Consider the following 15548-nt stretch of genomic DNA (forward strand, 5'->3'; position numbering starts at 1 on the left):
AGTTTGGTGCTTAGGAGCACCGTAGTTAGTTTTGGGTTGTAGAGCTGTTGTGCTTGGTGCTTAGGAGCACCTGTACTAGTTTATGTGTTTAGGTTCCCTGCTCTTTCCCTGTGCTCCCCTGCTTTTCCTAGTGGTGCTATTGGTAGCACTTCCGTTAGTATAGGGCTTAGGAAATCCTTTTGTTGGTTATTGTTAGGAACACTTTCGTTGGCTTCTGTTTGGCATTCTTCTGTTGGTTAGGGCTTGGGAGCACTTATGTCAGTTTAGGATTTAGGAGTACTGCTGTTTCCAGCTTGTTCTAGTCCTGGTCCCTGTGTCATGCGGTATCCGGTAAGTCCTGCTGGCCACTCAAACCCAGGGGCTCAACCCTTGGGGGGAGTGGCTAAGTGCAGGTGAAGCTGTACAGACCAGTCCAGTATGCGCCAGTCCAGGGTGCTCCAGTCCGGTGTGTCCCAGTCCGTGCGTTCCGGCTCACTGGGCGGTGACTGCAGTCCCTGCCGGTGCGCTTGCCCAGCGTTGGTTGGTGGGTTTTGCCTGCTGCTGTCGCTCCTCGTCAGCAGCCCAAAGGCTCACGTTTGCTCCAGAGCCCAGCCCAGCGGGCTCTGAACCTGAAAACCTGACACAGCCACTTCAAACTCACTCTTTTATTTATTAGCTGCTTCAGACATACCTAGTAGCATGTGAAATATTTTGATTCTTACCAATAAACTAAATACAATTGTGAATTGCTTAAAAGAAATAAACCAGAAAGATTGAAGGATTTGTTTTCTAGGAATGATGATGTATCTTTGTTTCAATGCACTGCAGATCTGTGGCTTAACACTCAAATATAATGTTAATTACAATTATGGTGAAATTGTAGATGAAGAATATATTCCAACAAACTTCTCATTTTATAAAGAAACTAGTAAGAAGGTAAAGCGAATGCTACATACCTGTAGAAGGTATTCTCCGAGAACAGCAGGCTGATTGTTCTCACTGATGGGTGACGTCCACGGCAGCCCCTCCAATCGGAACACTTTACTAGCAAAGGCCTTCGCTAGTCCTTGCGCGCCGATGCGCACCGCGCATAGCGCGGCTGTCTTCCCGCCTGAACCGGCTCGTGTTCGTCAGTCTTCTTTTGTCCGCGCTCGGGACGGTCGTGTTTGCGCCGTTTTCGCGCCCTTCAAGTTGACCCTCGCGCATCTTTGAGTTTTGCTTAAAAAAAGACAAGAACTTGGAAGAAGACCTTTACGGTCTTTTCCCCTTTTTCCCGTGTTTCCAGTTTTTGCCCCGTTAAGTTTCCTTTCGTTTTCGGGGTAGGCCCTTTTGAGGCCTCGGTTCGGGTTTTTTCTCTCCCTATTTTTGGTGCCTTTACCGCCATTACGAATTTTGATTTCGCCGGCGTGATTTTCCGCCCATGTCATCGAAGTCTTCCAGCGGCTTCAAGAAGTGCACCCAGTGTCCTCGGAGAAAATTATGTATCATACCTGATAATTTTCTTTCCATTAATCATAGCTGATCAATCCATAGACTGGTGGGTTGTGTCCATCTACCAGCAGGTGGAGATAGAGAGCAATCCTTTTGCCTCCCTATATGTGGTCATGTGCTGCCGGAAACTCCTCAGTATGTCGATATCAAAGCTCCATCCGCAGGACTCAGCACTTACACCCACAAAGGGACACACTGCCCAGCTCACCACCGCCGAAACGGGGGAGGGGAATTAACCCAGCTCATCCCCACACAAGTGGGGGAGGGAAATCCGTCCAGCTCATCCCCGCGGAGCGGGGGAGGGACACCACCCCCGCCGATGCGGGGGATCTGGCTTATCCTGCAACCGCAACCACAGGAGGAGCTGACTGACCCTAACACCGCCGAAGCGGGAGGGGTACAAAGCTGCCCTACAGCCGCACGAAGCGGGAGGGAGCGCCGGCAGAATTTAGGTCTCAATCCAGCCCCGTAAAAACGGAGGGGAGAGGAATGCAGCAGCTCACTAACACAAAATCGTCTCAACTCCTGAAGAATCCAATTGAAAAAACTTGAACACGAAGTCCTCCTGAACAAGAACTGAAGACTAAACTTGAACCTGAAATGCAACCAGAATAAAAACAGTACAGATAGCTGGGAGGGGCTATGGATTGATCAGCTATGATTAATGGAAAGAAAATTATCAGGTATGATACATAATTTTACCTTCCATATCATCATGCTGATCAATCCATAGACTGGTGGGATGTACCGAAGCAGTACTCACCCAGGGCGGGACATAGAAATCCCTGACCACAACACTGAAGCTCCAAACCGGGCCTCCGCCCGAGCAGCCAGTCAAGCGGTAATGACTGGAGAAGGTATGAGCCGATGCCCAAGTTGCCGCCTTGCAAATCTCTTCCAAGGAGACGGACCCAGCCTCTGCCATCGAGGTCGCCTGAGCTCTAGTGGAGTGAGCCTTCAGCCGGATAGGCGGCACCTTCCCCGCGGCCACATAAGCCACTGCAATGGCTTCCTTGACCCATCTTGCCATTGTAGGCTTAGCAGCCTGCAGACCCTTACGAGGACCTGCAAACAGGACAAACAGATGATCCGACTTCCGGAAATCATTGGTCACTTCCAAGTATCTGATGATGACCTCGTCTCACATCTAGATATTTGAGAGCAGAGTACTCCTCTGGGTAGTCCTCCCTACGAAAGGATGGGAGACAGAGCTGCTGATTCACATGGAAGCGAGAAACAATCTTGGGCAGGAAGGAAGGCATTGTGCATATAGACACTCCTGCCTCAGTGAACTGCAGAAAGGGCTCTCGACATGATAGCGCCTGGAGCTCGGAAACTCTTCTGGCTGAAGTGATAGCCACCAAAAAGACTGCTTTCAACGTCAGGTCTTTCAGAGATGCCCTCGACAAGGGTTCAAAGGGCGGCTTCTGCAAGGCTTTAGCACTAAATTGAGATTCCACGCAGGTACCACTGAGTGCAGAGGAGGGCGTAGGTGATTAACTCCCTTGAGAAAGCGCACCACATCTGGCTGCGAAGCCAGGTAAGCACCCTTCAGGCGCCCCTGAAGCAAGCCAGAGCCGCTACCTGGACTTTAAGGGAACTGAGCGACAGGCCTTTCTCCAGACCTTCTTGCAGGAACGCCAACACTGAAGAAATTGGAGCAGTGAAGGGAGAAAGAGAGCCTGCCTCACACCACGATGCAAAGGTACGCCAAACCCTGACGTAAGCAGTAGAAGTAGAGCGCTTCCTCGCTCTCAGCATAGTGGCGATGACCTTGTCTGAGAAGCCTTTCTTCCTCAGACGCTGCCGCTCAATAGCCAGGCCGTAAGACCAAAGGGGGAGGGATCCTCCATCACCACGGGACCTGTTTGCAACAGGCCCTGCTCCACTGGCAGTCGCAGAGGTCCGTCCACTGAGAGCCTGATCAAGTCCGCATACCAGGGACGTCTGGGCCAGTCCAGACCCACCAGGATTACCCGGCCCGGATGCTTTGCCACCCGGTCTAGTACCCTGCCCAACATGGGCCAGGGCAGGAACACATAGAGAAGCTCTTGTGTCAGCCACTGTTGGAGAAGAGCATCTACTCCCAGAGATCGAGGGTCCCGTCCTCTGCTGAAAAAGTGCGGCACTTGGCAATTGGCCGATGACGCCATCAGGTCTAGGCTCGGCTGGCCCCAGCGCTTCGTAATGTCCAAGAACGCCTGAGCCGATAGCTGCCACTCTCCGGGATCCAAGGTATGGCGACTGAGAAAGGTCCGCCTTGACATTCATGACTCCAGCAATGTGGGCCGCCGACAGCTGTTCCAGGTTCGCTTCCGCCCACTGGCATAGATTCATGGCCTCCTTGGCTAGAGGGGCGCTCTTGGTACCTCCCTGGCGATTGACATAGGCCACAGCCGTGGCATTGTCCGACAGGACCCGTACTGGCTTCAACGCCAGTACCGGGAGAAACTCCAAAAAGCGCCAACCGAATGGCTCTGAGTTCCAGGAGGTTGATAGACCACTTTGCCTCTGCAGGAGACCAGAGCCCCTGCGCTGTCCTTCCCAAGCAATGGGCTCCCAGCCCGTCAAAGAGGCGTCCGTCGTGACGACAACCCACTCCGGGGTCAAAAGAGGCATCCCTGCGGACAACTTGTCTGTCCTCAGCCACCAGCTCAGCGCCTTGCGCACTGCTAGGATCCAAGGGAAAGGCGCACAGCGTAATCCTCCGACACTGGAGTCCAGCGCTGCAGCAGAGAGAGTTGTAGTGGTCTCATATGAGCCCTGGCCCAGGGCACTACTTCCATCGTGGCCGTCATAGAGCCCAACAGCTGCACATAGTCCCAAGCCCGAAGAGGAGAGGCTACTAGGAACTGGTCCACCTGAGCCTGAAGCTTGACAATTCGATTGTCCGGCAGGAACACTCTGCCCACATTGTGTGTCGAAACGAACTCCCAGATATTCCAGGGACTGAGTCGGGCGCAGCTGGCTTTTCTCCCAGTTGATGATCCACCCCAGGGAGCTCAGAAGAGCAATCACCCAGTCTACAGCTCTGCCGCACTCTGCATAAGAGGGGGCTCGGATCAACCAGTCGTCCAGATAAGGATGGACTTGTACTCCTTCCTTTCGTAGGAAGGCCGCGATGACCACCATTACTTTGGAGAAGGTCCGCGGAGCAGTAGCCAACCTGAACGGGAGGGCTCTAAACTGGAAGTGTCGGCCCAGGACTGCAAAACGCAGAAAGTGTTGATGAGGAGGCCAGATGGGAATATGCAGGTAAGCTTCCTTGATGTCCAAGGATGCCAGGAACTCCCCTGCCTTCACTGCCGCTATAACAGAGAGGAGAGTCTCCATTCGGAAGTGCCGAACTTTCAAGGCCCGATTGACCCCTTTGAGGTCGAGGATAGGCCGTACAGAACCTCCTTTCTTTGGTACCACAAAGTAAATGGAGTAACGTCCCTTGCCAAGCTGATCTTCTGGCACCGAACGACCGCACCCAGGCGGATCAGATTGTCCAAAGTCTGCTGCACTGCCACAGCTTTGACCGGAGACTTGCAGGGAGAGTGTACAAACCCGTCTCTTAAGGGTCGGCAGAACTCTAGCTTGTAGCCGTCTCTGATGACTTCCAGCACCCAAGCGTCTGAAGTTACCCTGGTCCACTCGCCCAGAAACGAGGACAGGCGTCCTCCAATCTGCACTAGGCCATGGACCAGGGCCCCGTCATTGGGTTCGAGACCCTGGGGGAGGACCGGAGGAAGCACCTCCGGGACGGCGGTCTCTGCGAAGGAATGCTGCTTGGGGGAGAAGTTCTTCTTGAAGGAAGAGGGGGCAGAGGAGCCCGACTTGCCCGGGCGATACCGACGGGCTTCCTGAAACCGTCCTTTGGGAGTTACCGGGCGAGCACTGGCCCGAGCCCTGACCTCTGGTAACTTCTTGCCCTTAGACGTGCCGAGATCGGTCACAATTTTGTCCAGCTCGACCCCAAAAAAGCAGCTTGCCTTTAAAGGCAACTTAGCCAGGCGAGACTTAGAGGCGTGGTCCGCAGACCAATGCTTCAGCCAAAGCCACCGCCGCCCAGAGACTGTCTGAGCCATACCTTTAGCTGAGGCTCTCAAGACATCATGCAGCAAGTCTGCCAAATAAGCCAAGCCCGATTCCAGGGCCGGCCAATCAGCCCTCACGGAAGGATCCGAGGGGGAAGCCCGCTGCACAATCGTCCAGGCACGCCCTGGCCACATAGGAGCCGCAAACTGAGGCCTGCAAACTTCAAGCAGCCGCCTCAAAGGACGACCTTAAGGCCGCCTCCAAACTTCTGTCTTGGGCGTCTTTTAGGGCCGTGCCACCTTCCACCGGCAACGCCGTTTTCTTAGTCACCGCAGTGATTAAAGAATCCACGGTAGGCCAAAGAAAGACCTCCCGTTCACCTTCAGGCAGAGGATAGAGGCGGGACATAGCCCTAGCCACTTTGAGGCTCGCTTCTGGGACATCCCATTGAGCTGAAATCAAGGTGCGCATGGCCTCATGCACGTGGAAGGTTCTAGGCGGGCGCTTCGTCCCCAGCATAATGGCGGAGCCAACAGAGGCTGAGGGAGAGACGTCCTCCGGAGAGGAAATCTTCAAATGCTCATGGCCTGCACTAACAGGTTGGGCAAATCCTCTGAGCTACAGATCCGCGCTGCAGAGGGGTCATCCGCTCCATCCGAGCGGGAATCCGTCTCCTCCAAGGAATCCCCAAAGGACCGTTGGGAGAACTCAGATACGCTGCCCTCATCTACATCAGAGGAGACAGAGTCCTCTAGGTCCCGGAAATCCACCCGAGGGCGTTTGCTTCCGGAGGCCTCAACCCCTTTATCAGACAGGGGGGCAGGGCAGCGTTTTGCATAAGAAAAGCCTGATACAGCAGCAAAAATGAACTCAGGGGAGAAACCCCCCGAACAGTGCAGTTCTGCAGCTTGGGCCACGATCCTTGGCCGCACCCTCAACCGGCGCTCGCAAGAGTAGGGGGAGAAACGTGCTGCGCATCCAAAATGGCGTCCGGCGCAAAACCTCCGAGAAGGAGCCGCGCGGGAAGAACGGCGCTTAACTTGGCTGCTTTCTTACCGTCGCCCGAATCAAGGCGACCATAGTATTAACGTCTCCCAGCTCGAGGGCAGCCCAAGAAGAAGCCATACGAGCAGAGTGGCCGGCCAACATGGAGTGGGCGAGCAGCGGGGGATGGGCGCTTATGGCGGGAAAAAACCGCCGCACCGGAGGAAGAACCGGGACACTGACCGGCCTCCAAACTGATGCTTAACAAAGGCGATTCAGGTTTTGAAATCCCCGCATCCCTGCTAGACGCACCCACGCGGTCCGGGGAGCGAATCCTCGCGCCCTCGCCCTCCGACGCCATAAAGCCACGTGGAGACTGAACGGGAACCCCCTGCCCGCTATAAAAAGGTAAAATTACCTGCTTCTCGCTCTGAGCTGTAACGAACTGGTGTCCCAGTGAGCAGCTGCAATAAACGTTGAAATAAACGTTGAAATAAACGCCCTTAAAGACATCCAAATTTTTTTTTTTTATTTTTTTTTTTTTAACGGAACCAGTGGGAGGGGGGAGAAAAGGAGGGACCTGGCACCACCAGGTTTGCACTTGCGCAAGAAGAGCCCTCAACCCCAGTACTCAACAAAACCTAAAAATTAGGCTTGGAGACCTAGCCAGAGCTGCTGCTGTGTGTGACCACCACCTGCTGAGATAGAGAACGTACTGAGGAGTTTCCGGCAGCACATGACCACATAGTAGGGAGGCAAAAGGATTGCTCTCTATCTCCACCTGTGGTAGATGGACACAACCCCCAGTCGATGGATTGATCAGCATGATGATATGGAAATGCCAGTTTCGGGAAAAAAATGAAACGGGCGCTAGCAGGGTAATACCCCCACCGTCCTCCCTCCGTCCCTCCCTCCTGAGTTCCAGACACCCCCTCCATGCCTCCCTTCCGAGTTCCACACCTCTCCTCTTCCTCCCTTCGTCCCTCAGTGACGTGGTTGCGAGTTTGTGAAGTTCGGAGCGCTCTCCCAGCAGCTGTCAGAGAACGTGTGGAAGCCGTGCGTTGTGTGTTCGCTGCCCTCTGCGTCATCGCGTTTTGACGAGAGGGCGTAGGTACAGTGACTGCAGGCCCGTCTCGCCCTCAACGTCATCGCATTTTGACGCGAGGGCGGAGCTACAGTGACTGCAGCCTGCAGGCCAAACCGATATCTCGGGCGCCTCAAGTTTCCGGCTTGAGGCTTCAATGGAACGTTGGAGGTGCCTTTTATTATATAGATATTACAAGGAGTTGATTTGTTTAGTTTGTTGCATTCTTAAAACTAAAGCATTGTCTACCTTAATTCATTTGCTGGTACTCAGTCACACAAGTTACCACTATACTCTTCAAGGTTCTAAGGTTTCCGGTTAATAGAGATTTTCATTTAGAACAAAATACTCCAACCAAGCTATTTATCCAGCACAAAAAATATAATCATGTTACAATATTATTGAATGAGAACTGGCTCTATTTCATTAAATTAATTATACGCACGCCAAAACCCATCTGGTAGTTGGACCGATTTAAACACATAGCCTCCAACAACCCACATAATATCTCCACTGACCACTGCTTTGTGAGATGCTCGAGCAAGCATCAAGTCAACATACTCCTCACGTACCCAAAATGACTGATTAGCAGGTACAGGAATAGAGCAGCTGGGACCTACAAAAAAGACAAACATGTAAGCAAAATAAAAAGCGACATTATTCAAACTGTGCATTTTCTTTACTTTAAATCCTGTTGATCAGTCCATACTGATGGGTAGAGATACTCAATTTTTCTTTTTAGCCACACCACCAATATGTGAGCTGGAGCATACTGGAAAGAAAACACTAGTATGGCCAATACCACAGCAGAAATAGGTTTACCTTGCTACCCACCATATTAGCACCCCATTAATCCCTTCAACATTCAGTATTAGCACATCCAATTAAAATTATGCAATTTGTAATACAGGGGGGGAAAAACAGAGAGAGAAAAGCCAAGCTGAACCCACACAACATCCCAGTGAAAAAGTCCTCACTTGCAGCAGTTTTATTCAGGAGCTGGTCTGGGTCGAGCAGATTACAAAGGATAGAAGATTAACAAGTATGAAAAAATTTCACCTTCCTTTTCATCCAACTAAACCAGTCCCCAAATGGAACGTACAAAAGCAGTATGTCAGGTATGACAGAGACCCCCTGAATCACTGTTCTGCCAAGGCAATTTTGCCACTGCCTGAAACATTGACCTTGTACCTCACAAAATTAGCACTGACTAAGTTGCCACCTTGTAGACCTTCTTCAGACATGACCGCTCTGGTTTCTGCCCAGGATACCTAATCTGGGCACCAAGTGGTATAGGCAAAGAGACCCAAAGGAACACTTTCTCACAAACATATAGGCATCTTCAACATACGCCTTGATCCAGCACGCTACAGAGGACTTGGAAGCTGCCTGCCCCTCAGTGAGGCACCCCACAAAAAGAGCTGATTTGAGAGATGAAAGAGAATTGGTCATCTTCAAATACTGGAGTAGCACTATGTTAAATGTTCAGCTTATGGAAGTGAAATAATAAGAAAACAGCATAAGAACGGCAAGTCAAATGCAAAGTGCTGAAAAGAAGAGCTATGAACTTGAAAAGAAGATTTGTTGGAGGCAACACACATAATAAAAACATTTTTAAGTAATAGTAACTACTACTACTTGACATTTCTAAAGCGCTACTAGGGTTACGCAGCGCTGTACAATTTAACATAGAAGGACAGTCCCTGCTCAAAGGAGCTTACAATCTAAAAGGACAAATGTACAGTCAGTCAATAGGGGCAGTCTAGATTTCCTGAAAGGTATAAAGGTTAGGTATAATTATAGTAGAAGTAGTCACTAAAAGAATTGGTTGCAACCGATAGATGACTGAGGAATAAAAGGGCATCTGAGAAGACAAGGCCAAAGTGGACATCCTAAATTAATTCTTTACTTCAGTATTCACAAGAAAGATATGGGGGAGATACCAGTTCCAAAAATGGTATTCATGCTGATGAGTCAAGAAATAAACAATCTCTGTAACCTGAAGATGTATGGGCAATTTGATAAATTAAAGAGTAGCATACCACCTGGGCTAGATGCAATACACCCCAGAGTACTGAGAGTACTACAAAAATGAATTTGCAGAGCAATGGCTAATTATCATTTATCTTTAAATCAAGCATGTATGGGAAGACTGGAGGGTGGCCAATATAATTTCAACTTTTAAAAAGGGTTCCAGAGGTGATCTGGGAAATTATTTACCAGTGAGTCCAACATCAGTCACAGGCAAAATGGGAAACCCACATGGATTTAGTGAAGGGAATCTTGTCTCACCAATCTACTACATTTCTTTGAAGGGGTGAATAAACATTTGGATAAAGGGTGAGCAGGGGGACAGTGCTGGGCAGACTTATACGGTCTGTCCAGAGCCGGTTAGGAGGCGGGGCAGGTGGTTGGGAGGCAGGGATAGTGCTGGGCAGACTATACAGTCTGTGCCCTGAAGAGGACAGGTACAAATCAAAGTAGGGTATACACAAAAAAGTAGCACATATGAGTTTATCTTGTTAGGCAGACTGGATGGACCGTGCAGGTCTTTTCTGCCGTCATCTACTATGTTACTATATGTTATGTTAGGTCAATATCGTGTATCTGAATTTCAAAAGGCATTTGACAAGTACCTCATGAACAACTCCTATGGAAATTAGAAAGTCATGAGAAAGGAGGTAGTTTCCTATTGTGGATTAAAAACTGGTTAGAAGGGAAAAAAATGAGTTAAATGGTCAGTATGCTCAAAGGAAAAAGGGTAGATAGTGGGGTTCCCCAGGGTCTGTGCTGAGACAGGAAAATTAAGATTCTTACCTTGGTAATTTTCTTTCCTTTAGTCACAGCAGATGAATCCATTAACTGATGGGTTGTATCCGCCTACCAGCAGGTGGAAATAAACAACACTGAAAAGACACAGTGACCCTGGATGGCTAGCTCCTTCTGCCTTCAGTATATGAAACTTCCAAAGCAGAGTGACTAAGAAAGGTAAAACAACGTAAACTTTCCTGCAGTGAACAAACGCCCCAGAACCGGAGCAATAACCAAACAAAGGAGGGACGATCTCAAACCTCCTGCAATAGAACAGCATGTAGAAACTCTGAGAACTGGTCTTCAACTCCTCCCGATGAGATACAATATCTGCATGAAAGATCTAAACAAAAAACAAACCTGACAGGGAGGGATCATGGATTCATCTGCTGTGACTAAAGGAAAGAAAATTACCAAGATAAGAACCTAATTGGAGGGGGGGGATCCAAGATGGCTGCCTGACCGGTTTGGTTAGCAGACGCTCAGTTCGGTTTTGAGCTACAAACAATTTATTTCCTCAAAATGCCACACTCTAAAAGAAAGGGAACGCTGAAATCGGTTCCTCTACCTACCTCAGCTTCTTCACCGCTCCAGCCGACATTGGAGCGATACTACCCCGGTCTCCTCTCAGGATTTTACAGGGAGACCCCTTAGCGGAGACTTCGGGAGAAGCGACGTCCCCGCTGGGAGAAGAACCTCCCTGTCTCCACCATCTTTTTCGATGGCACCTCCGTGTCCAGCGTCGAGGGCGGCCCTGGAGGGAAACCCCACCGACTCCGGAAGTGTGTCGGTAGGGGCGACCAGAGAGGACCCAGGCACGCAACAGACGACGCGGAATGCTGAGGGAGTTGGGACCCCTTCAGCAAAGAAAACGGAGGTGACTCTAGAAACGGTATGGGCGATGTTAATTCGGATTGACTCAACAATACAGAAGACTTCAGGTGATGTAAGAAATCTTGATGCTAAATTGGAAGACTTAAAGTTAACTGTAGACTCTGTGAAATTAGATTTCTTAAATCAAGTGGCAACACTCCAAAAAGAAATGGATTCAATTAAAGACTTAAAAATGTGGTTGTCAAAGATAATTCTGACATAAGGAGGAGAGTGGAACAGATTGAAAAATTATAATAGACGCCTTAATCTCCGTTTTTAAGTTTTCCTATTTTAACTGGGGTGACTCCGATGGATACACTTCGGAGATATTTAAATGAAACCTTAAAAATTCCTCTTGAAGCCATCCCCCCGGTTAATAAGCTTTACTTTATTCCAAGACCAAAAGGAGAATTAAAAGGTGCTGAAGAAAAAATTACTCCTGATTTACAGAATATATCTGATATATTGGAACAATCTACTGACACAATAATTGACAGAGCTACATTGATTGTATCACTGGTTTTTGAGCAAGACTATAATACCATCTTAAGATTATATTTCAGAAATACTAAAGCTCAATTTTGTGGTTCTAAAGTCTGGATTTATCCAGACTAACTAAACAAACTCAACAAAGAAGGAAAGCTTTCTGGCTCTAAAACAAAAGACAATTGATATTGGGGCTTCTTTCTTTTTGGCATACCCATGCAAATGTGTAATCAAGCTGGGTCAAACAAAATATACTTATTTTCACCCGGAACATCTGAAATCGTTTCTAGAACTGAAACAACTGAGATATATAATAATAGACTTGGAGTATAGACGGCCTTGTTTGCTTAATAAATTATACCTGATAACTTCTCTTAAAATTCTTTCCCCCTCTTCAAGACAAGGGGTCTAAGAAAGGCTAAAATTATTATAGCTGTATATTGAATTTTCTTCCTTTACTTGCTGTTTTAGATAGTTGATTGTATTGTACATAATTTTGAAGATATGGTTATATTCTTGTATTATTTTTCTTGCCTGTATTTCCAATACAAGGGTATCCTTGTGAATTATAGTTAAAATAATAAAGATAATAAATAAATAAATAAAATAAAAATAAAAAAAAGAACCTAATTTTCCCTTCCTTGTCATCAGCAGCAGATGAATCCATTAACTGACGGGATGTACAAAAGCACTCCCTACACAGGGTGGGAACAGGCAACTCCGCGAGCAAGCACCTGCGCTCCAAAATGCGTGTCCTGCTTCGCTGCAACATCCAGTCTGTAATGCCGTACAAACGAGAGCCAAGAAGCCCAAGTAGCCACACGACACATCTCTTGAAGAGAAAGGACACCGTTTCAGCCACGAGGAGGAAATCGCTCTCGTGGAATGCGCTTTAAACGCTTCAGGCGGAGACCGTCCTGAAAGCAGATACGCAAAAAAAATGACTTCCCTGAGCCAACGGGCTATAGTGGTTTTAGATGCCATAACACCCGCGTCGAGGACCTGTCAACACTACAAAAAGGTGATCAGAAGTCCTGAAGTTATTTGACATCTGTAGATATTGCAACAGAGCCCTGCGGACATCCAAAAGACGCAATTGCCCAAAGGAATCTGGAAAGTCCTCCCTAGAAAAGTAAGGTAGAAAAATGGGCTGGTTCAGGTGAAACGCTGAAACTACCTTAGGGATGAAGGAAGGCACTGTACATACCGTTACCCCTGACTCCGAGAACTGTAGAAAAGGATCCCAACAGGAAAGCGCCTGAAGCTCAGATACTTGTCTAGCCGATGTCATGGCCACCAAAAAGACTGTTTTGAGAGTCCACATTCCTTCTCAGAAGCTCGCCGAAGCGGCTCGAAAGGCGAACACTGAAGAGCCTTCAACACAGTCCCAGGTTCCAGCCGGACACGGTGACCGCACGGAGGACGGAGCCGAAGCGCCCCTCTGAGAAAAATCGGACAATGTCCAGATGAGCAGTAAGGGACAAGCCAGAGACTTCCCCTCAGAAGCATGCCAATGCTGCCACTTGAAACCCAAACGGAATTGTAAGCCGGGCCTTTTTGTAAGCCGTCCTGCAAAAAGTCCAGAACCGCGAGACTGAAGCCCGCTTGGGTGTAACTGCTTTTGAAGCACACCACGCCTCAAACTTGCGCCAGATCTGAGCATAAGCTGCGGAGGTAGACCGCTTGCGGGCCTGCAAGAGAGTTGGAGATGGCCTTATTAGAGTAGCCCTTGTCTCTCAATTGCGCCCTCTCAAGAGCCAGGTCGTAAGACCAAATCGGCAGGGATCCTCCATGGTCACCGACCCTGAACCAACAGATTCTGCACCAGAGGCAAAGGAATTGGAGCCTCCACCAGCATCCGACGGAGATCCGTGTACCACGGACGCCTTGGCCAATCCGGAGCGATGAGAATCACCAATCCTCGGTGAAGTCGAATACGCAGGAGGACTTGCCCTATCAAGGGCCAAGGAGGGAACACATACAGGAGGCCCGAGGGCCAGGGTTGAGCCAGTGCATCCAACCCTGCCGAGTGAGGATCTCTCCTTCTGCTTAAAAAGCGAGGGACTTTGGCGTTTGCACTTGACGCCATTAGATCCATCCAGGAGTCCCCCATTTGGCACAAATCTGAAGAAAAACCTTCTGCCAGTTCTCATTCTGCCGGGTCGATTTGATGTCTGCTGAGGAAATTGGCTTGCACGTTGCTCTGACCTGCTATGTGAGCTGCGACAGCAGATGAAAGTGGAAACTCGGCCCAGAGAAAAATCTGAGCAGCCTCTGCGGCCAGGGCCCTGCACTGCGGGCCACCCTGACAATTGATGTAGGCCACCACTGTTGTGTTATCCGACAGAACTTGGACAGGAAGCCCCTTCAGAGTCTTGTGGGAGGGCCAAAAGAGCCTGGAATATCGCTCTCAGTTTCCAAGCGATTGATGGACCACCCTGCTTCCATGGGTGACTTCCTCCCTGCTTCCAATGACTCTGAGCATAACTGCCCTGGCAATGAGCTCCCCAGCCCGAAAGGCTGGCATCCGTATCACAAGGCACCAAGAACAAAGCGCGAGGCGCATTCCCCGTTGCAGCATCCTGTCGGAGAGCCACCAATCCATACTGTGCCGGATCGCAGGGAGCCACGTTAGTCTGCTTTGGTATTCCTGGGATAGTGGAGACCATTGCTGAAGCAGAGCAATCTGCAGCGGCCCTCATGTGAGCTCTCGACCATGGAACCACCTCCATGGTGGCCGTCATTGACCCCAGGAGCTGAACGAAGTCCCAAGCTCGAGGGCGAGGCATCCGCAGGAGCAGATGGACCTGATTCTGAAGCTTTACAGTCGCCTGTGGTCAGGGAGAAAGACAACCCCGAGCTGGGTGTCAGAACCGGACCCCCCAATACTCGAAAGACAGAGGGGTGTCATGTGACCTTTGAGCAAATTGATCACCCAGGCCAGAGTCTGAAGAACCGTTATCACTCTGGTCGTGGCGACTCGGCTCTCGTCTGCCGATCCGCCTGATGAGCCAGTCGTCGAGATACGGGTGGAACTCGATACCCGCTCGCCTGAGAAAGGCAGCTACCACCATCACCCTTGGAAAAAGGTACGGGGGACTGTGGCTAGGCCGCAAAGGCAAGGACCAAAACTGGAAATGTGAGACCAAACTGCAAAACCGGAGAAACCCGCTGATGAGGCGGCCAATAGGAATGTGCAAGTAAGCTTCCTTGAGGTCCAAGACGTGATAAACTCTCCTGGCTGTACCGCAGCAATGACGAGCGCAGGGTTTCCATGCAAAAGTGGTCGCACATCTTAGAGCCTCGTTGACTCTTCATAAGTCGAGGATCGGTCCTGAAAGACCCGTCTTTTCGAGGGACCACAAGTAAATAGATTAGCGACGTTCAGCGGGAAGCACCGGAACCACCGCTCCGAGCTGCAGCAAGACTTGCAAGGTCTCCTCTACCGCCGCCCGTTTGACAACAGTGCTGCATCGGGACTCCATAAAAGTGTCTCTCACCAGGGCACCGAATTCCAAATGGTAGCCTTCTCTGATCAGGTCCAGGACCCCTGATCCGAAGAAATCTTGGTCCACTCCTCAAGGAAGAGGGAAAGACGACCCCCTACTGACGGAATCGACGAGTGACGCGTCCCGTCATTGTGGAGGACCGCCCTTGAACTCCTGGCCTTAAAACCGGCCCCTCAGAACGCTTGTCCAAGCGAAAGGAGTTCCCCTGCTGAAAACGGGCACTTTGAGAAACCCCAGCACAGCGCCAAAGGGCAATACCTGTGAGCTTCGCGGAAACGTGGCCTGGAAGAGGAGGGAAAAACAGGACT

General features: G+C 49.9%; 1 protein-coding gene across 1 annotated transcript in view; it reads right to left on the minus strand.

The window, feature by feature from the left end:
* ATRN (attractin) overlaps positions 1–15548 on the minus strand; it is a 626429-nt gene that overhangs the window by 533216 nt on the left and 77665 nt on the right. The window contains 3 exon segments of the mRNA XM_030190990.1: positions 3110–3116; positions 8015–8036; positions 8038–8177. Coding sequence (XP_030046850.1) covers positions 3110–3116; positions 8015–8036; positions 8038–8177 — 169 coding nt within the window.

The sequence above is a fragment of the Microcaecilia unicolor genome, chromosome 2, assembly GCF_901765095.1.
Source record: "Microcaecilia unicolor chromosome 2, aMicUni1.1, whole genome shotgun sequence".
Classification (NCBI taxonomy): Eukaryota; Metazoa; Chordata; class Amphibia; order Gymnophiona; family Siphonopidae; genus Microcaecilia; species Microcaecilia unicolor.